Consider the following 23,999-nt stretch of genomic DNA (forward strand, 5'->3'; position numbering starts at 1 on the left):
TTTAGAGGCTAAAAAATAAATAATATTTATAGAGATACTAAAATTTATTTCTTTCATAACTTCATGTATTAAATTATTTTATTTGGGTTCTGAAGAAACTTTATGATGGGGTTCCTTATATGTTGTATGACTTTATGAAAATTTATAATTTAATCCATGTATATATTTTTCTTATTTTACTAATCTATCTTTTTCACACGAAAAAGGTATAACTGTATTATACGATCCTCTTTACTCTATGTTGCATAAACATCCACATATAATCTTGTGACATTTCTTTCTTCAAACTGTTTAGGCTCGTCAAAGCAGTGGTGAAATCAAAGCGTATGTTTCCTCCTNAGAGGATAGGAGGAGGATGAGGATGAGGAAGAGGATAGGACAAGGATGAGAATGAGGATGAGGAAGAGGATGAGGATGAGGATAGGTTGAGGATGGAGGTGACTATCTGTTCGCTTTTCGGATGCTAATGGTTCTTTTTGGTCAAAAATTCTCCATTTGTGACTCATTGTACCTTTTATTTGATTTGTGAGAATTGGAAAGTAACAAGTAACTGTCTTTTAATCTTGGGGTGCAGAACATATTGGTGGAGGTGACTATCTGTTCGCTTTTCGGATGCTAATGGTTCTTTTTCGTCGAGAATTCTCCTTTTGATGTCCAATACTCATGTTATTCTTTCAACTTTACACTATGTTCTATTAAAACTTGTTGGTTGAAATCAATGATTTTAGATTTATTGGTAGTATTATGTATCTTTTCTGTTATTAATATATATATTTGCTTTATGATTGCATATAATGATTTTTCTCCATGAAAACAGTTTGTAGTGAATGTGATAACTAGTACTTGAAATATTTAACAGATGATGTGGGCTCTAGAATATGATCCGGACTTGTTCAATATATATGAAGATTCTGAGGGTGAAAAATCTGAGGAATCTAAAGGAAGATTAAAATCAATACGTCATTACGGGATGTTCGAGAGAGAAAACATGAAAAATGGAGCAAAGAATGGTGAAGAAGCTCCTCTTCCCATATTTGTTTTCCTTGTTGCTAGTGTGTTGAAAGAAAAAAGTGCAATACTGCTTCAGCAAGCGCGAGGCCTAGATGACGTTGTCAAGGTTAGTCATGTGACCTTTCAAGTTTAAGTAACTTATTGCTTGCTTTCATATTTCTTTTCATTTTCCCCTTCTCTTTCATATGTAGTTTTATATTTTGTTTATAAATGTAATTTGTAAATGATGCAGGCCAAGAAACCCTAGCACCAAGTATAGCCCATGATCTATTTTTTATCCCTGGAACAAGAAATGTGTTACTTCCTGCATGGTGGTCCTATGTTTGGACACAGTACTGGAGTTCAACATAAAATTTGAATTAGATGTTACAAAAATTGAAAATGGCTCTAAGTTCATACAATCTCTAAGGCTAGTTTCTTCTGTTAAAAGAAAAATGGATTGGCTATAATATGTCACTACATACTTGATATATAAAAAAATCATGGCAATTACATCCAATAGGATTTAAATGAACTAGCGAGTATTGCCATTGCAACTTATCTTTTGCATCACGTAGAAATATAACTTGCTCTGTTAACATGAGTGGTGTGAAGAGAAAATAGGGAATATTGATGAATATTGAAATACAATGGAAATATGAAAGAAAACAATATGAGCACGAAGGCTTACTCGAGTCTTGATTATCATCTCCCGATTCATCAAGTCTTCGCATGAGCTCTACAAAATCTGGTTGTTTCATATACTTATATGCAGAAATTCATGTGAGTTATTCATGAAGTCAAGCTCAAAATCATATGTAAACGTGATACAACATAGATTATTAGATTATTTTTACTAATCTATTATGATACAGACTTGTTCAATTGCATTAGATTATGAATTATCAGAACTTTGCTCACTCTCGTCACTGTCTCAATAATGTCATTTTTGTCCTAAATTCATTAACAAATAATCAATTATGTTGGTTGGTAATGTTTTTTTGTTTGGTTTAATCCTAATTTATATATATTTTTTTTTGTTTTTGTCTTCATCATCTTGCTATAATAAATAGCAAGTTTTTAGAGGCTAAAAAATAAATAATATTTATAGAGATACTAAAATTTATTTCTTTCATAACTTCATGTATTAAATTATTTTATTTGGGTTCTGAAGAAACTTTATGATGGGGTTCCTTATATGTTGTATGACTTTATGAAAATTTATAATTTAATCCATGTATATATTTTTCTTATTTTACTAATCTATCTTTTTCACACGAAAAAGGTATAACTGTATTATACGATCCTCTTTACTCTATGTTGCATAAACATCCACATATAATCTTGTGACATTTCTTTCTTCAAACTGTTTAGGCTCGTCAAAGCAGTGGTGAAATCAAAGCGTATGTTTCCTCCTATGTTGTTGTACACTTATTATGGATGAGTTTGATGTTATATATAATACTTTCTACTTGATTGAAGATTTGGGGAAGGGTAGGATTCTGTTTGATATTAAGTTATTAACACACAATTTGAAGGGAAGCTTCAAGTTGGCATGTTTTTCTCTAATGTTCCTTTGAAGGTACTTCACTTTTATTTTGTTTTAAAATTCAATTTATTTTATATATAAGGTTTCATCAGATATTAATATTTTTATTTATTTATGGAAATGTCTAATAGTTTCTGAGGCATGAAACTCTGAGAAAAGGGTCAGAGATGTTTAATTTTATGGTTGATGATTCACATTTTATTACCTCATTATTCACAAACAACAAAACACTATCATTTAAAACATTTTCATTTCATATATCCTCTCCATTTTATTCATCTAAATTTAAACCCACGTGTTAAATATATTGTTCCTGTTATTTCTTGTAGTGAACAAAATCATCTTTATCATGGTATGTAAAACTTAAATGACTTAATTTTACATTTTTTGACATACTTAATTGCAAGTAAAATGTATCTTAATAAAATGTAGAACATCAAAGTAAAATAACAAACTTGATTTGAAATACAAAAATATAATATTTAAAATTAAGATTGTTTTAACGCTTCTACATCACCAAGCTAAAGGGAGCTACAACTTTAATTTAATTATATATATAAATGTAATATCATATCACTTTTATTGTTTTGATAGGATTTGGTATTGGATTAACAAAAAAATAAAATAACAATAGAGTAAATTATACTGACACCCCATGATTTTTAGTGAAATTACACAAACCACCCATCACTTTTCTACATATACACAAACTCTTTAATTTTATACTTTTATTACACTGACCATCTGCATGAGAAATAAGTGTAATTTTGTGAGCAAAAAATGTGATAAATGCAATCAAGTTAAACAAAACATATGATATATTGTGAGACAAATCCAAATAATATAAAAATATAATATTTTATATTTTTCCCTGTGCCATATTTTGTTTAATTTAATTGCATTTATCACATTTTTTGTTTAAAATATTACACTTATTTCTCATGCAGTGATCAGTATAATGAAAGTAAAGTATAAAAACTAGAATAGGTTTGGGTAGGTATAGAAAAGTGAGAGATAATTTATATAGTTTCACTAAAACTCAGGGTATCAGTGTAATCAACTCTTAACAGGTAAAAACTGGAATGATTCTTCCTTCTTTTGTGTATTTTTCTTGTTGTTGTTTTGCTATGGTTGAAAATCTAGATAGTGAGAAAGAAGAAAGAAATTGATTTCTTTACGTCTTTTCCGACTCTTTATCACTCACATATCTTTCTTCCTTATCTGGATTTCCAATCTTTGTATCTCTTTATGAAACAATGGTTGAACATAAATTTGACTGATCCTTTATCATTCTTGATTTTCAATCTTGGAATCTCTTTTATCAATGGAATATCTCTATCGAGAAACTATTGCTTCAGCTTTGGACAGTAGCCACCAATCTACCACCATTATCCAACCAAACTCCATAGTTCCCAAACACACAATCTCAGTTCCCAAAGTTACAAGGAAAGTGCAACAAACCAGACACTCAATTTGATGGATTCACAGCAGGAGAATGAGGAGATATTATGAGGTTTATTGGGAAAACATGAACTAGTTGAAAGCAAAATTGAACAAAACCATATATGGAATTATTGGGGAAAATGATTAAAAAATCCGACCTACCGGATTCGAACCAGTGACCTAAGGATATCTGTTTTATTCCAAACTACAGTCCTCCGCTCTACCAACTGAGCTAAGGTCGGTTGTTTTTATTTTTGGCATTCAAAATTTCAAGTCATAAAGTCCATAACATATTCTTTAACAGTAATTAATGGAGAATGAAAGAAAATGTTCGTTATGTTCCGATGCAATACAAGTTGAAAGTTGATACTCACAGTTCGATTCGTTCCAAGTTCCAACCAACCAAAGTAAGAAATATCTTATTCTATACTATTCACAATAGTATCTAACTTTATATCCTAGAATCGGTGATTCATTCCTTTTCATTTTGTATTCACTTTCTTATTGTTAATTAATCTTTGAACCAGTGTTTGATTCTGTTTATTTTTTGCATGTTATCACTTGTATTACTAGATAATAACTGACCCAATGGTGTGACAGCTACTGACCCAATGTTGAAATGATGAAACTTTAAGTTAGTACTTGCATCGTGCTATTTTGTGTTGTCTACATGTGCTTATAATTATTTCTTGCAGGTTTCTATGATAGAATTCTATTTACGGGCTAATAATAAGATGCTTGTAGACTATAGTGAGGTATATGTAGGCCTTGTCTTGGGATAGTGATATCAGAAATGTCTGAACAAAACTGGTTAGACTAAGATTTTGCTTTTGTGTAGCTCCAAGTGGAGTGAATGTACTCATCATATTTGGAGCTATATCTTGAGAATGTAGATCTTGTATCTCTGGCCCAATGAGGTAGTAATAGTCATAATGTTTTCCATTTATGGAAGGGAGGGATCTATCTTAGTCATTTATTTTATAAAAATCTAATATTCACATTTATTCACTAATTCGAATCATTAGATTTTTCTAGAATAAATAACTAAACATGTAGATTATTTGTTTCTAACTTACTTTAGGAGTAAGGAGATCTCCTCCATTTTTTTAATATGTATCTAGGGATATAGGCTTAATATTTTATAAGAAGTGACATTTTTAATATTTTTGAGAGTTCTCACAAAATATTTTTTAAAATCTTAAATATATGCTGATAAACACATGTTAAAAATATTCTTGTTTGTATCAATCATTTGTTAAAGACATGCTAGAATTTTAGAAACCAACCAAACTCCCAAAAGGATGGGCAAAGGTCGGAGAGTGCATCCAGTTATTCTTGTCATTGACACTTCAACCTAGTTATGAATAAGGATCATGTGTCCTAAAATGAATATATCTCCATATCCCTAACCAATTAGCTTTATTCAAGAAAACAATCCCAAAACTTGTACTATAAGGAATCTTAAATTTAGTCTATATCTTGACCTATGTTTTGTGTTGTATCTTTAACTGAAAAATCTTCTGTACTAGAAGAGCATAGCACCCCGTGTATCACTGCTTATGATTGGTTAGAAAAATAAATAATTATTAAATATTCAACTTAAATACATTTTTTAATTTTTCATAAACAATAATATATAAAGTGATATGTTGTATGGGACAACATATATGCTCCCTAATATAACATACCTCTCACCTATGAAGCACGGATACTGATATGTGTGTCGGATACGATATGTTAACACGTATTTTTTCCAAAATACATGATACAATACATTCAAGGATATGCATATAAAATAATAAAAAAACATAAAATATGATAAAATTATAAGTGTAAATCAAAATATTCAAAGTAAAAAATATAGAAATTTAAAATCACTGTCCTCCATAACAAATCTATCTTATTTTATTTTAATAAAAACGAATCTATCATAAAATCATTGTCCTCTATAACAAATATATTTTATCCTATTTTAATGAAAACGAATCTATGTTATCATGTTTTATTAGAAACGAATCTATATATCCTATACTTTGCTGAAAACGAATCCATTTATCCTATATTTTATTAAAAACGAATCGAATACGTGTCTTAATATTTATTTATTTTATTTTATTTTTTTAATTTTTGGATACTTTATGGATACGTATCTTTCGCGAATCCGAGCGTATCCGTGTTGGATACGTGTCGGACGCCGACACGTAGGGGTGTTTGACGAATCCGTACTTCATAGTCTCTCACTATTTCTTTACGAGTATAAAATCTATATACTAGTAATATATTGATTTATATACAATCGACATATAATATACTATACACTTGGATTTTGTTGTTGTTGAGGAACACTAATAATAAAACATAAATGTATAAAACCCATATATTGTCTATCCAAATTTCCCATAAAAATGTATCCATTCTTAGATCTATGCATGTATCTAGTTCCTCATAACTATTACTATTTTGCTGTCTATAATTGCCATTTTCACTAATTTTCCATTTGAAATGGAGATACAAATTCCTTTAAATACTCCTTCCCTATTTTATCCTTCATCACTAGAAATATTTTATTCATTTGAACACTAGCCTTAAGATTACACTTAATTATTTTATTTTCTTATAAAAATAAAAACAATTGTAATAATCAACCCAAAATCACTTACAAACTTCTAAACCCCAGTTAAACAAATTTTTTAACATTTATAAAATAGAAAATATGAGGTTGATAAGATGATGCAAGATTAATTTTAAAGAGAAGTTTAAAAAGCTAGATGAGTCAAAGTACAAACCAAATGTGTTGGACGATCTATTTTAACATTATTATATACTTTTTATTATTTTTAGTTTTTTGAGTAAACGCCTAGTAACATAAATTGGCATCTAATATAATATCCAATATTGACATAAAATCTAATAATTCACTTGTAATTGTCATAAAAACTTAAGTTTAATATTGTGGTATCTTGAATGAGTTAATTATAATATTACATGTAATTAATTAATTAAGGATATTGATCTGACATATAAGTTGAAAACTCACATAAACTAATAATAGAATAAAAAATTAGAAATTAAATATAGTCATAATTTATATTTTAAAATAAATAATATAATCATAAATATGTTATCATGGTATGTAAAAATTAAATGACTTAAATTTATATATTTTTGACATACTTAATGGTAAGTAAAATGTACTTGAACAAAATGTAGCTCATTACAACAAAATAACAAACTTGAGTTGAAATTAGAAAAAGGCATAATATTTAAAATTAAGATTAGTTAAACCCTTTGACATCACCTAGGTAATGGGAGCTACAACTTTAATTTCAATATCTATACTATTAATAAAAGGAAAACACAAAATAACCATCCATCATGGTGTAATTTGTGTTTTCCTATTTTGCCATCAATATCTTTTTATCTATACTTCTATACTATTAATAAATGGAAAACACAAAATAACCACCCATCATGGTGTAATTTGTGTTTTCCTATTTTGCCCTCAATATCTTTTTACTTCTACCAAAAAACCATATAATATTATTTTCNATTTTATTCTTATTATCTTCTTATTTTAAAAGTGTATTTAAAAAATTGAATATTAGACCAATTGAATAAATTCAACCGTAAATTTAGCGCAAAAAATTATATTTGAATTTATAAAATACAAACTATACATTTCAAACGATAGGGAAGCGGGTTGATAGGCACGACAATTAAAACCCATGGCATAATTATCACAATTCATTTTTGTATTTTTATCAAAAAATTATAATATCATGTACGAAAAAAGTTATATAATTCTCTAAAATGAAATATATACAAATTAAATATTCAATACTAAAAAGTAAAAATGCGGGTCGGCAGACACGGAGTGACTGCCGACACGCTAGTATATATAATATTATTTCTAAGAGTAAATTATACTGACATCCACTGAATTTTAGTACAATTACATAAAACACTCGTTACTTTTGTACACCTACACAAATCTCTTATTTTTTATACTTTTATTACGTTACTCAAATGCATAAGAAATAAGTGTAATATTTTAAACAAAAAATATAATAAATATAATTAAGTTATACAAAACATCTTATATTGTGGAGACAAATCCAAACAATATACAAATAAATGTATATTTATTATTTTTTATTACAAAATGCATCAACAATTTTAAAGAGATATTGTTCAAATCGCTCTTATACTATATCGTAATGAGCAAAAAATAATAGTAAACTATTGACTCATATATTATTTAGATTTGTCTCCACAATATATCATGTTTTGTTTAACTAAAGTGTATTTACTATATTTTTTTATTTGAAATATTAGACTTATTTCATGTGCAAGGTTGTCAGTGTAATGAAAATAAAAAAATTAGGGGAGTACATCCGCTATCTCACATTTTGTGCCAATTCATGTTTCATAAGCTTGTGATTGTTCAGAAAAATACTTACTAATTAAATTTATCTTAAATATATTTTTTCTCACGAATCACAAGTTCATGCCACACAGAGTGACACAAACTGTGGGACATCAGATATTATGGGTTTATACATGTGTAAAAAAGTGAAGGATGATTTCTGTAATTCCACTAAAACTCAAGAAGTATCAATGTAATTACTCTATTTTTTATTATTTGATAGGATTAAGCATTGGATTAGATAATAAGGATTAACAATTAATAATATGAGTAAGAATTAAAACTTAATAACATGAATTTAAAACAAGAAGTGAAAAGTAAATGGCCTAATAAACCCTTACCTGAGGCCCATTTAATAGAGGACCAATTTAATAGAGGTCCATTTAACATAGGCCCATTTAGTAGAGGCCCATTTAATATAGGCCCATTTAGTATAGGCCCAATGTTATGTTGCGTGACCTTTACGTCTGAACGTTGCCCTTTTCCCTCTATAAATACAACACTCCGGTTTTCTGTAAACAAACATCGTCATTACACTTTGCAATGATTCGTAGATTTCGATCTTTCTTAAGGTGGTTCCAAAACTGTTGTATTTTCTTGAGACAAATTCTTTCATTTGTGGTGGTAATGACATTTTGATCAAACTACGATGATATTGGAAAGTTGTTTCTTTTGTGTTTCTTTTCCTCTTGTTATTTTGGCGATAGTGAGAAAGAAGAAACAAATTGATTTTTTTATGCCTTTTCCGACCCTTCAACACTCACACATCTCTCTTCCTTCTCTCGATTTCCAATCTTTGTATTTTTTAGAATGATTATTCTGCAATGCCTGAAACAATGGTTGAACATAAATTTGAACTCTTTCTTCCCTTATTGACTGACCCTTTATCAATCTTGGTATAATTTTTGCAAGGTCTGAATCGCTGGTTGAATACAGAGATAGAACTTGATTTCGTTGTGCCCTTTCCGACCTTTTATCAATGACATGTCTCTATTGAGAAACTCTTGCTTCAGCTTTGGACGGTACCCACCAATCCACCACAACCACCCAACTAAACTCCCTAGTTCCTGAACCCACAATCTCAGTTCCAAAGTTACAAGGAAAGTGCAACAAACCAGACACTCAAATCAAATTAAAAGATAGTAACTCAACACACAAACTCACACCACATAAACCAGACATAAACACACTCTGTTCTGTTTGCAGCCACTCCCACAATGGATTGTTGGTGCTTTTCTTTTATTAAAATGAGTCCTCCATGGTAACTATTCTAAAACATTATTTTCGATCTTCGAATCACTGTATATTTGATTTAAGGAAAATGTGTATTTCTTGATCTTACAAACGCTGTTCCAAAACCCTAAAAGTATTCAAGAATCCAAGAGTGTTTTCAATCTGAATCTTGATTATTCAAGAATCCAAGAGTGTTTTCAATCTGAATCTTGATTATTCAAGAATCCAAGAGTGTTTTCAATCTGAATCTTGATTATTCAAGAATGTTTGATTTTGATGAACCAAAATTTTAATTGGCTTTACAAACCCAAGAGTTTGGTTTGGGCTATGAAAACTGCATAATGCTTGCAAGATGAAGTATAGTTGGCTATATTTTGAAAATCTGAATGAGACCTTAATTTGTTGGATGGCTATATATGAAATTGCAATATGAATTATGAAATATTTTTTCATATTGTAATATCATGATGCTGGAAAGATAAAATTGCGCCTTTGGGTTCTTAAATTCAATTGTGATTTGAATTTTTTATTCATATTGTAAATTGGGATGGTATGCTTCAGCCATGATATCCCTAAATAGGTCATGATGATATTCAAAGTGTGAAAGCAGATAATTTGGATTTTTCGTGGATGTCCCTAATGCTTCGTTATTCGTTTATAATACGTAAGCATGTATAGTTGAAAAAGGTTTCTTTCTTTCTGTTTCCCACATTTGGCTGTATTATCAACTTCAGGGTTTTTAGCGAAAGTGATGAAACATTGGTATGACAATAAGTAGTCACACAATAAGTATTACCGGTGTCTGGTGTTACAGATTTACACAATTAAATCAATTGTAAGATTAGTTTGTGCGACTTGCTCATCTTCAAATATGATCTAATCTTGATTTACATATTTGGTATTTATGTTTTGATTCAAGTGTTGGTAAGAACAGTTGCTAAAAATTGAATTTCAATACATTTATTTTTAGTGATAAACACATCAAGTTTTCCTCTCCGAAGCTATTTACTTGTACTGTGAGGTGGAATTCCTGTATCTAATAGAGTCGTATAGTTGAGCCACTGTCTCCCAAGGCATGTCTGAAGTTCTATTTTTAACTAATTTTGTTGCTAATTTTTTCCTACTTATTTATTATCACCATGGTTGTTCAATCTACAATAATTTTGATATGGACTTATTGATATTGCAGTGACCAACTATATCAGTGCAACTGCACGGAGCATTTACACATGTAACGATCAAGGAGGAAGAGCACTCATTTCTATCATCAATGGTGTTGATTTCCGAGCTATTGGCTAACATAATACTCTTGGTAACAAGGCTTTTCTCTCTACTTAAACTGGCATACTTGATTGGGATCAGAACTGCATTAATTGTCACTTATACTTGGACTGAGTTGATCAGGGCTACAATTATCTTCCATTTAAACATAATATTGGGAACTATATCATGGACATTTGGGCTTATCTCCCTACCTGCAAAAGTTGTGAATACCTTTCAAAGGGATTGGTAGGCTGGTTTCCATTCTATAGCTCTACTTGTTTTAATTTGTGGCATATGCCCTTTCCATAATACAATTCATATTCCCTAAATTATAAGATTGATTTGCATTACAGGTTTTTTTCTGCATAATACAGTTCATTTCCCCCTAAGTTGTATATGGCGATAATTGTAAGGGTTGATTTGCGCCATAGCTAGAAAATGGATCATAACAGGTAGAACTTTGGTGCTATGGAAGCCAGCTTAACCATATTTTGCTGCATTTATTTGCAGATTATGTTACAGGCATCAATGCATTTTACATTATGTCTTATTTTTCCGATGAATTCTGTTAACTCAACCCTAAGGATAAGGAACCATGAATTTGTATTGGAAATGATGTATTTAATATATTGAGAAGTAGTGGACTTAGTTTCCCTCTAAATGCTTTTCCCTTTTAACTCATCTCATCCTCAGCGATTTAACAAATCCGTTTTAGATTTATAATATTGCAGGTCTATCACACAGAAACAATAACATGATTAGATGAACTAGGATCTGCCTTTGTGTGCTAGTTGACCCTTATTACTTTGGTAAATAAAGTAACCTTTGCCCATCATGGGATCCATTTCATGTTGACTGCCATGGTTTTAGTAGTTAAGCATACAATCCCTCTGGTTTAATTGACAAGTTGAAGTACATGTTTGACGGTGGCTATCACATACTCTGTACCATTAAACATTGCATCCAAAATATCGATGACAAGTTTATGCTGCAAATCCAGTAGGTATTGTCACTCAGTTTCTTGTCTGATTTGTCACTGTTTTTCAGCCGTCTGTTGACATCAAGACTGTGCTGTCTTAGTTAATGCAAAGGCTTTCGAATTATGCTCTGCTTCAAGTGCAGAGGTGCTGCCAGAGTTTTTGCAAGTGGAAGCATTTTCCAAATTATGCAAGGCCATTGGCTAGGTAAACTTTGGACTTTTTTCCCACCATTCAGTAAATCCTTGGTATTTAGTCATGTAGTGCAAAATATGTAGTTCTATAATGCAGGCAAGAAGGTTGTCATGGTTTACCTAATTTTGCAACAGACACATTTAACCAAAGACTGACTAGGACTAATTGATTGACTCTTCCTAGAAACTAAGCTTGTTTATATCCCTCTGGAAGAATTTTTTAGGATGAATTATGAAGTTTTTATTGTGGTGTCACTGAAAGGCAAAATAATCTTTGAAGAAAATAATACAATAATATCACATGTTCACCGTATTGAGATCTATGCCTATGTGCCATCTCTCTCTATGCACTTGTGGGTTGTTTTCCATTTTATAGTAAGTGAAATACTCTTGTTAATCTTGATGCTTCCTCTTTCTTTTTAAAATATGTGTATCTTCAAATACGTGTTTTCTAAGTAGTTTGCTTCATTGGATTATAAACCATGATTTTTGTCATTCTCGTTTTGAAATCGGATGGTATGCCTGACTCTAGTTGCCTATAAATTCAAATGGGAATAAGATCCTAGTTTTCCTGGCTGGCCCATAATCCCATATATTTGCAATTGAATTCCCTGTGTAAAATCAGGATGATATGCTTGAGGTTGTATAAGCATAAATGCGGAGTGGATGGTATGTATGTATGTAAGTGGTGTCCCTTAATCTCTTAACTGTGTTTGAAACTTCGCATAACTGTGGATGGTATGTATGTATGTAAGTTACCATCTGCTAAGGAGTTCAAAAGTTGTTTTACTTGTTTAGGTTCATGAGAATGAGTTATGAAAATAAGTTACTATGTAAGAGAAGATTATGTAAGTAAAATTCTTTTAGCTTATATTAAAATAGTATATTGAATAAGCATGGTTTACTTACATTTACATATATATTAAAATATTTATATGTGGTTCATCGCTTGTTATATTATTATTGTAAAAGTTTTTTAATAAGGAATCCTATATGTTGTGGTATGTCGAATTTAGTATGTAGTACACGAGTGAAATATTTAACTAGGTTTACTCAAAAACATAGAATAGAAAGTTTGTTATGATACCTTAGACTGGCGTAGATCAACCAATGCTTTATAACGACCTACTGAAGCCGTGCTCCCAAGATGCTTGTATACAAAAGGGTCTCCAAATGGGATGTCGTCCGCAGAAAAAGCCTTGGCTCCATTCTGTTTCCCAATTGTGTTGAACAACTCCACAAGATATTTTCCCTCCTTTCAGCAACCTGTAAGTCATCAATGCATAGATATGGAGAAGTATTCTAATCCTCAGTGCATGGGACATAGGCAACTATTTATGCTTCTTTTTTCGATAGCAGAATATAAACTTACTACTTTTTATATATTTAGAATGTATAGTTACAATCAACTGTTATTTTGATCAACACAATGCCATTACTCATTACTAATTCGTTGAATTTTCTTGTTACTAGGAATGACTAAGCATAGATCAACCGCAAAACAATCTCCTGCTTCAGCATAATGTGAAAAAATGACAGTTTACATGAACAATAAAAAAGGGTGGCCCAGTGCGTGCATGATGCTCCCACTGTCCCACATGATGGGCTTTGGGGACGATACATGTACTGAGATTTACTCTGGTCAGTAGAAAGACGGTTTCTTTGATTTGAATCTACATTCTCCAATGTGCTAAGGCTCACCCTTAGACATTAGTATTCTATTTCTAAACCTGTTACACCATGCTCAGAAGCAAGCACAGATAGAGGTCATTGCAATTATCAAGTATATGAATTTTCTCCATCTAGTGGATGGCCTGTATGTATGTAAGTAGTGTCCCTTAATCCCCTAACTGTGATGGTATGTTTGAAGCTTGAAAAGCCAAATTGCAATGACAATATGACTATTCATATTTCGTAATGTTTATGTTGGATGGTGTGCTTATGTTTGATAATAAACTAATTGCAATGAAAATATGAAGTTTTTATTCATAAACTGAATTTTGTATGGCATGTTTCATCCTTGATGCCTTTATCACGTCATACTATTTGGATGTGTCTCTTCATATTTCTTAAGGTCGGCCAAGTGGCTTTTCAATGCCCTGCCTTGACAAATGGGTCAATAGTTTGCCACATGAGGGTCGAGGCATAGTGTGCCACAAGTTCGTCCTGTGTCATGTGAGTAAATGAAGAGACAATTCCAATGACATTCTCTGAGGTTAAACCTGTTTCTTTTTGTATCCTGACACCTACTGCCATTTTTGGGTTTCATTTAGAAATACAAATTTGTAAATTGAGCTTGTAGTTTTATTAAGTTATTTATAAATGTAAGCTTCATGAACATGATTTTGAAGACACTATATTTGTAGGAGATGACTTTAACAAATGATCATACATGTGACAGAGTAATAGTAGTTATTATTGTATATATGCCTTCACATATTTTTGGAGTTGTGTAACCAGCTTCTATCTAACTCTGTCTAGCCACTAGGTCAATTAAGTTCAGCTTATGAATTAGGATTTGTGTAGTCTAGTTTGATTATGTGGAGAGTGAAATGGAATATCCCTATGAAACTCAAGGAAGAGAAGTTAGATATTGTTGTTGATGTTACTTCTCTTCATATATGCGGACTATGCTAATAATAATATGTTTGGTTGGAGTTTCAGGCATATAATCTCATTGTTCTATGTAATAATAGAGTATTTTTGGCTTTGAGAGTGCACATCTTAATAATTTTATGAAGGATAACTGAAATTTGTGTAACTATTGAGGTTGTTTACTTGTAAAGTTGGAAGATTATATTCCCCACTATTTCTCTTTATAATTCTGCATGGCATATCGCCCTTTTAAAAATAGAATATTGAAACTCATGGAAGATGTTGATGATTCTGAAACTTCATCCTTGAGAATATGAAGGGGGAGTATAATTCCTGTCGAGTATGTTGAGCTTGGTGTTGAGACCTCTTTGCCTGGTTTGGTTGCCACTAAACTTGGTGCCTGTGTCACTCTTACTGATGACTCCAAAACGTAAGAGGTATTAGATACCGACCATCTTATTTTTATTTGATTATAAAGGCTTTTAATCAACCAATTTCTATGAAACCTAATGCTTTTTGGGTTTATTGATATGTATATTGGTTTTCATTAGAATTATCATAACTTTGATTGGATATGTAAATAGTAATGGATAGGTCCGGAAAGCTATAGTTTTGATGAATGGTGGGTTATTGTTTTGGACCTGACAATGCTTCACAACATGAGATGAGTGTGTTGTATGAATAAACTTGACTGCGATGTAAGTTTATATCACTACAAAAACTGATTCAACTATTTCTAGATTTCACCAAGCATGTGGAAAAAATGAGCCTTCTCATTTTACAATTGACTGTGTTCATGAAATTATAGTATTGTCATGGATTTTGTTGAAGGTAATGATTAAGCACAAATGCATAACAACCTCTGCTTATATGCATATGTGACCTTGAGATTCTATGTGGCTTCTATTTTCCGGTGCTAGGTTTGACATGGGAGTTGGGGTTCATCCATATTCACTTTACAGCCAACAATTATTCCAGGGGCTGATGTATTGTGTGACTCCAATATGCATTGAACTTCCTCGGATCTTGAGATTCTATGTTGTTAGTTATTTGTCACCTTTGACCTTCCTCTATGGATTGAACTAATTAATTGGTTCTTTTTATATTAGTTCTTTGATGATAACCTCTTTTCCACTGGCATTCTTCTCCGAAATTCTCCTGGGTTGGTTTTTATAACTTCATACCATAATCGGAGGTACTTTTTGTTCTTTGTCTTAGCTATACAACCTGCATCTAATAAATTTTGCCCTTAATTTTCTGTAGTCAATTTAGCAATCTGATCATTTGAAGTGAGCATCACCTTGTTGAGTTTTTGATGCCATAGAAGTTGAAACTCACAGTTCGAGTCGTTCCAAGTTCCAAACAAACAAAGTAAGCCAACATCCTTGACAATTTTATGCTTCAAATCAAGAGAGTGCTGTCTCAGTTAATGCAAAGGCTTTCAAATTATGCTGCTTCAAGTGCAGAGGTGCTGCCAGAATTTTTGCAAGTGGAAGCATTTTCCAAATTAAGCAACCCCATTGGCAAGGTAAAATTTGGACTTTTTTCCCACCATTCACTAAATCCTTGGTATTTAGTCATTTAGTGCAAAATATGTAGCTCTATAATGCAGGCAAGAAGGTTGTCATGGTTTACCTAATTTTGCAACAGACACATTTAACCAAAGACTGACTAGGACTAATTGATTGACTCTTCCTAGAAACTAAGCTTGTTTATATCCCTCTGGAAGAATTTCTTAGGATGAATTATGAAGTTTTTATTGTGGTGTCACTGAAAGGAAAAATAATCTTTGAAGAAAATGATACAATAATATCACATGTCACTGTATTGAGATCTATGCCTATGTGCCATCTCTCTCTATGCATGTTTGTGTTATTTTCCATTTTATGGTAAGTGAAATACTCTTGTTAATCTTGATGCTTCCTCTTTCTTTTTAAAATATGTGTATCTTCAAATATGTGTATATTCAAATACGTGTTTCTTAAGTAGTTTGCTTCATTGGATTATAAACCATGATTTTTGTGATCCTCGTTATGCATTTGAACATCTAGGGTTGTCTTCTCTTTCATACATCTGATTTGGGCATTCTAGGATAGTTGTTTTGTGTTTGTGCTGAATTTCAATTCAATGATGTCATTGAATTTGACCTACAATCAATGAAACCTCAATTGCAGACAAGAATTCACTGCATAGAAATTGCCAATGCTGCATATCAGCTGGTTATTAATTGAATTGATTGATTGCTTTGGTGGATAGGTTTATGACTTATTAGAGAAGTAAATCTAAATGAAGAAATAGATAAATTGCACATGGTGGTTTATTGCAGATCATGACAAATATCTAACTCTTAATTTTCCTAGTTGGATATTTATGTCAAGAAATAGTGAAAACTAAATCACATATATTAGTTAACTAGATAGTTTGTGCCATAAATATGACAATCATACGCTTTTGGATGATAACTTTAAAAGTTATTTTGATTCTCAATCTTGTAATACTAATATAATGTTCTTTAAATTCAATATGAACTTCAGGCGGGTAAGACACTAAGTGCAAGAAAGTGGCATGCTGCTTTTTCTCCAGAAGGGTATCTGGATATAGGCAAGACTCTAAGCCGAATTCACCGAGGGGTAATCACATTTTTATAATAAAAATGCTTCTTCAATATGTTTGAGGATATTAAATTTTACTTTCATACTTCATTTACATAGTAATCAGGTGCATTTGGAAATTGTATCTTGTCATGAACCATCTCTCTGAAAAGCATAAGCTATAAGGTGAATGACACAAGAACGATTTTTGTATGTCTAAAAGTGGGAAATAGAGTATACCGAATAATGATATCAGTAGCCATAAGGACACTACTACAGAACCTTCCTTTTTGTTGTTAGAATGAGAGGGGGGAAAGAAAAAAGTTAATGTGTAGCAAGGAATCCCAAGAACAATTTGTTTCACTGTCTTCATTGATTTTTTTTAAAACCAGGGAATCCATCCATCATTTAGAGGAGAAGTTTGGGAATTCCTACTTGGTTGCTTTGCTCCCAAGAGTATGTTTGAGGAAAGATAAGAGATAAGGCAACAATGAAGGTAATCCATCTTCGATGTCATGATAGTTTTACAATAAGACTTCTTGTTCTGAATTCTAAATCTGATAGATCTCTTTTGTTTTATCACTTATATGTTTATATTGGTAGGTTGAAATATGCTGCATTGAAGGAAGAATGCTGTCATTCGTTTCCTCTTGTGGGAAGTGGTAAATTTATCACAGCACCTGTAATTACTGAAGATGGTATACCAATTCAATATCCGTTGGTTCTGTTAGAAACAGATGCAGACAATGGAGTGGTTGCACCAGCTCAAGATAATAATGCAGGTAGTACCATGGGGCCTTCAAGCACTGGTGCTAACGTTGAAAGGGTGACATACAAAAAAATAATCCAGTGGATGTTAACTCTTCATCTAATAGGTTTGTAAATATCTAGGTTCTCAGTGCACTGTAATATATTTCTCCTATTAAATGTTGTTTAGTAATTTTACGCCATGCATAATCTCAAAAATTTAGGTAGAACATTTGTATGGCGAGACTAAGTCGTTTTTTATTTTGATTTCTCAACCTGCAATAGGAAAATTCTGACTGTGTTCTCTTTGAAATTTAGCTCATGTATTAAGGTATAATCCCACCACCATTATATAATTTACATGGTGAATGACTCTTTTTTGGCAAACACAGTTCAGGTCTTGACGTGAATCGCACTGATGGGGACACTGGTTTTCTATGAGAAGAAAGAGAACTTGTCAAAACTCTGGGATATTCTTGCTGTATATGCTCGGAAAGATACAGATGTTGGTTACGGTCAAGGTGGGTCCTTAACTGAGTAATTCATTTGAATCTTAAGTATTTTTCTCTTTGGACATTGACCTGGCCAGTACTATGTTAGATGATCCTTGTGATTTTAGTCATGAGATCTTACTCTAGTGCATGGGATAATTGCTTGTAACAAGTTTCTATTGGTTATGATAATGAACTGGCCTCCAAAAGAGGAGAGGCAATATTCGTAGATCATTTTATTAGTAGATTATGTGTGGTACTGGTATCTTGTTTTGGTCAAGTACATCGAGTTTTTGAAGTTACATAACTGTTCCTACATTTCTATCAGTTATTTGGTCACTTCTTTTAAGAGGCCAGTCAATGCTTGATTATTAAACCATGTAAATTATTTTCCATTGAAAGTATTAGAGATATAAGACCATTACTGAGCATGCAACTAATGGCTTAAGCTTTTAGGAGTTGGTCTTGTGATAGTACCAAGGTCTTCATGATCAAGAAAACAAAAGTTTGATCCTTGCCATTCATATTCTTCATTATTAAATTAAGTTTCAGCTCAAGTTAAAGTGAGTATGTGCATTGTCTATAATTCAATCCCAAAGGATTCTTGCTTGAGGGGGCATTTTAGAGATATAAAATTATTCATTGGCCTGCACCGGATCAAGTTTTTGGTATAGTTGGTCTTTGACTGGAGCAAAAAATACATAAATAAAATAAGCTGACAAATCTGGGCCAAAAGAGGAAAAGAGAACCAACTACGTGATGGGTTTGTTTATGGAGAAAAGAGATTATATAGGGCATACTCATTTACATATTGTTTCACTTCTGCTTTACGTGCAATATTCTAAGAAATTAAATGTAATTATCATTTGCAACTAATGTAAGCTTCTGGTTTAAACATGATACTATTTTCAGGAATGAGTGACCTATACTCCCCTATGATAATACTTCTTAATGATGAAGCTGATGCATTTTGGTGTTTTGAGCGTCTAATGCGTAGGCTGGTAAATTTTGATCTTATGATTTACTTTTTTATCAAATTATTTTTAATCATGTGTGGTATGAAATTGCTTAACAAAAACACAAAGGGCTCTTTTGTTCTGTTATTGGAATTTCCCTCTTGCATGTGATTGGTTTCAAGGGATTTTGTACTGTAATTTGGACTTTAGGGGTTCCAAGATAAAGTTCTATCCCTAGATGCCTTAGGAATCATTGTTCACTCATTAAATATTCTAAGCATGTTTAAGTTGCATAGTGTACATCCCTGTCAAAATCAGGCCTAAGTTGTGATGACACTAATTTTTTATTTCTACTGTTTTAGAGAATCCCTTCATTTGACCAGAGATGTATTCTCCTTTCTAGTGTCCAAGTTTGATCTTATGCTTGTGTTTTTTCTGCTGTTTCCTTTTTTTAAGAACACCTAGTTAGATAATCCTATTACAAAACTAAATCAATCAGCCCAAATTTCTTTGAAATGTATCCAAATAAAGAAATTGTAGAAATTCTATAATGTATTTGAGTATATAATAATGAAGGGGCTTATAAGTGTAATGTATTTAAAGAGTGGCTGCACTAGCATTCCATATAATCAGTTAAATATTCTTCTTTATAGCTACAAATTGTACTACATTTTGCTTTATCTCAACTATAACTAATTTGGCATTGATTACTCAAGTAATTGATCCAAAACTTTATGAACATTTAGGTACTTCCTTGCATCCGTCCTTCTGTATTTTTATTTATGGTCATTGGTAAAGTGAGGCATAGAATTTTTTTCCACTGTATGTAGTTCTTGGTGATTATTTTAAGAAATAATAATGAAAGAAATCATTAGGAGGGGAGTTTTCTTAGTCCTGTACTTAGGCCTTGGCTATTCACTTATACTTAAACCAGTTCATAGTTTATCACTTCAGTTCATCTAGTTTACAGTCCTATATATGATGGCCAAAGTTTTGTAATGGTCACTGTTATATTGTCATTTGACAAGTCCTAATACTTTCCTTCTATTTATTATGTTTTTGTTGCCACTATTCTTACTTGATTTGTGAGAATTGGAAAGTAACAAGTAACTGTCTTAATCTTGGGGTGCAGAGCATATTGGTGGAGGTGACTATGTGTTCACTTTTCGGATGCTAATGTTTCTTTTTCGTCGAGAATTCTCCTTTTGATGTCCAATACTTATGTCATAACTCATGTTATTCTTTCAACTTTACACTATGTTCTATTAAAACTTGTTGGTTGAAATCATTGATGATAGATTTATTGGTTGTATTCTGTATCTTTTCTGTTATTAATATATATATATATATATATATATATATATATATATATATATGCTTTATGATTGCATATAATGATTTTTCTCTATGGAAACAGTTTGTAGTGAATGTGATAACTAGTACTTGAAATATTTAACATATGATGTGGGCTCTAGAATATGATCCGGACTTGTTCAATATATATGAAGATTCTGAGGAAGAAAAATCCGAGGAATCTAAAGGAAGATTAAAATCAATACGTCATTCCGGGATGTTCGAGAGAGAAAACATGGAAAATGGAGCAAAGAATGGTGAAGAAGCTCCTCTTCCCATATCTGTTTTCCTTGTTGCTAGTGTGTTGAAAGAAAAAAGTGCAATACTGCTTCAGCAAGCGCGAGGCCTAGATGATGTTTGTCAAGGTTAGTCATGTGACCTTTCAAGTTTAAGTCTGCACTAAATTGTAAGGAGCAATCACTCTGATTCTAAGGGTTAATTCATTTTATTTCATGATAAAAGTTGTCCTTATACTTGTTACATTTTTTTTTTTGATAAGGAAAATTGCATTAAAATGAGCACAAGGGGTGCACACCCAATACAAGAGAAAGATCAAAGAGAGATCTTTTTACTAGCTAAACTGGTTACATTGCATAAAATTTTGGCTTTCTTTTTTCATATTCATTAACTTCCTTCTTTGCTCCTCTCTTTTAATTCTTAGATATTGAATGATGTAAATGGAAATCTAGATGCCAAAAAAGCTTGCATTGCGGCACTGAAACTTCACAAGAAATATTTGAAAAAGGTACTAGAACTTCTTTTTTATTTATTATTATTTCCATATGTTCATGTTTGTATATAATGAGAAGGTAACCAAAACTGCATCTTAGGAAGCAGTTGATCATAGTGATTGATCCCACAAATAGTATACAAGTTTCCATGTTTAGTGCATGGGTCCTCCTCTGGACTTCAATTAGTTTCCAAGACATCACCTTAATCTCCAAAACTTTAAATGGGCAGAAAAATGTACACTATAGTGGTCAGACACATTATGCATCAATCTTTTTATATGGCATGATATTGTCTTTTGATATGTTCTTCACAAAATATAAAATAAGTAATAAAAGCCTACTAGTATTGAAAGAAATCTAGCTAACTCTTAGATCATAAATAATTATTTTTTGTGACATCTTCCAGCATTATTTATGGCTAAGCAATGCTTGTGTCTGCCTTTTCATGTAACTTCTTGCTTGCTTTCATATTTCTTTTCATTTTCCCCTTCTCTTTCATATATAGTTTTATATTTTGTTTATACAAGTAATTTGTAAATGATGCAGGCCAAGAAACCCTAGCACCAAGTATAGCCCATGATCTATTTTTTATCCCTGGAACAAGAAATGTGTTACTTCCTGCATGGTGGTCCTATGTTTGGACACAGTACTGGAGTTCAACATAAAATTTGAATTAGATGTTACAAAAATTGAAAATGGCTCTAAGTTCATACAATCTCTAAGGCTAGTTTCTTCTGTTAAAAGAAAAATGGATTGGCTATAATATGTCACTACATGCGTGATATATAAAAAAATCATGCCAAGTACATCCTATAGTATTTAAAAGTCATTTTTTATGCTTGACATATGCCTTGTAAAATATAGCAAAAATTTCTTCCACCTCGAACACGCAGGAATAATAATACATGATAGTTTTACAACTTAAGACTTCTTGTTCTGAATTCTAAATCTGATAGATCTCATTAGTTGTATCACTTATATGTTTATATTGGTAGGTTGAAATATGCTGCATTAAAGGAAGAATGCTGCCATTTGTTTCCTCTTGTGGGAAGTGGTAAATTTATCACAGCACCTGCAATTACTGAAGATGGTATACCAAGGTAATAATGCAGTGGATAACAATGGAGTGGTTGCACCAACTCAAGATAATTATGCAGGTAGTACCATGGGGCCTTCAAGCACTGGTGCTAATGTAGAAAGGGTGACAGACAAGAAAATAATCCAGTGGATGTTAACTCTTCATCAAATAGGTTTGTGAATATCTAGGTTCTCAGTGCACTGTGATATATTTCTCTTATTAAATGTTGTTTAGTAATTTGAGGCCATGCATAATATCAAAAATTTAGGTAGAACATTTGTATGGCAAGACTAAGTTGTTTTTTATTTGGATTTCTCAAACTGCAATAGGAAAATTCTGACTGTGTTCTCTTTGAAATTTAGCTCATGTATTAAGGTATAATCCCACCACCATTATATAATTTACATGGTGAATGACTCTTTTTTGGCAAACACATTTCAGGTCTTGACATGGATTGCACTGATAGGACACTGGTTTTCTATGAGAAGAAAGAGAACTTGTCAAAACTCTGGGATATTCTTGCTGTATATGCTCGGATAGATACAGATGTTGGTTACGGTCAAGGTGGGTCCTTAATATCATTGAATCTTAAGTATTTTTCTCTTTGGACATTGACCTGGCCAGTACTATGTTAGATGCTCCTTGTGATTTTAGTCATGAGATCTTACTCTAGTGCATGGGATAATTGCTTGTAACAAGTTTCTATTGGTTATGATAATGAACTGGCCTCCAAAAGAGGAGAGGCAATATCCGTAGATCATTTTATTAGTAGATTATGTGTGGTACTCGTATCTTGTTTTGGTCAAGCACATGAGTTTTTGAAATAACATTTATGTTCCTACATTTCTGTCAAATGCCAAATGCAGAAATAGATGTTGTGTTGTGATGACCCCCTAACTACAAATGCCAAATGCATTGTTAATTCTTTTATTCAGAATGGTATACTTGAGCTTTGATACTCTAAATGCAATGACAGTTTGAACTCTACATTCCCGATTTAGATTTTGGATTGCTCATGTTTGAGCTTTGATGATATTATTATGATCCTAATTGTACTGTCATTATAAATTCTTTGTTTATAATGTAAGTTTCGAATGGTATATTTGAGCTTTTGATGCACCTAATTGCAATGACAGTACATTCATAATCTAAATTCTGAACGGTATGAAAGCCTTTATCAGGTAGTACATTTAGGATATGTTTCTCCAATGTTATATCATTTCGGTTAAGTAGTTTTTCAATGCCATGCCTTAGCAAAATTGTGACTATTTCCAAGTCATTAAAGATGTTCATAAGGACTGACAAAAGGCTTGCACAAAGCAAATTGAGATTCCTTTCAAGCCTGTTTGTGTTCTCTCTTGTAGGTACCTCGCTATATTTGG

The 23,999-nt window shown here is 31.8% G+C and overlaps 1 protein-coding gene, 1 non-coding gene and 1 pseudogene across 2 annotated transcripts; 2 read left to right on the top strand and 1 right to left on the bottom strand.

Moving 5' to 3' along the window:
- Nucleotides 1-22,256, top strand: part of LOC109348809 — a 29,149-nt pseudogene extending 6,893 nt beyond the window's left edge.
- On the bottom strand, nucleotides 4,135-4,224 carry TRNAY-GUA. Its single transcript is given in 2 exon segments — nucleotides 4,135-4,170; nucleotides 4,188-4,224. It is a non-coding gene; the product is annotated as a tRNA-Tyr (tRNA).
- LOC109350388 lies at nucleotides 22,469-23,373 on the top strand. Its single transcript, XM_019591629.1, has 3 exons — nucleotides 22,469-22,789; nucleotides 23,059-23,181; nucleotides 23,291-23,373. The coding sequence occupies exons 1-3, from the start codon at nucleotides 22,627-22,629 to the stop codon at nucleotides 23,371-23,373; spliced, it is 369 nt and encodes a 122-aa protein (XP_019447174.1). The 5' UTR covers nucleotides 22,469-22,626.

The sequence above is a fragment of the Lupinus angustifolius genome, chromosome LG06, assembly GCF_001865875.1.
Source record: "Lupinus angustifolius cultivar Tanjil chromosome LG06, LupAngTanjil_v1.0, whole genome shotgun sequence".
Taxonomy (NCBI): Eukaryota; Viridiplantae; Streptophyta; class Magnoliopsida; order Fabales; family Fabaceae; genus Lupinus; species Lupinus angustifolius.

Excerpts from the sequence above, each read along its gene's own strand:
- LOC109350388 (XM_019591629.1), top strand. The coding sequence starts at position 22,627 with ATGGTATACCAAGGTAATAATGCAGTGGATAACAATGGAGTGGTTGCA. Across the intron at positions 22,790-23,058 it reads GTTAACTCTTCATCAAATAG|GTCTTGACATGGATTGCACT; the intron begins GTTTGTGAATAT and ends AACACATTTCAG. Across the intron at positions 23,182-23,290 it reads AGATGTTGGTTACGGTCAAG|TGCATGGGATAATTGCTTGT; the intron begins GTGGGTCCTTAA and ends ATCTTACTCTAG.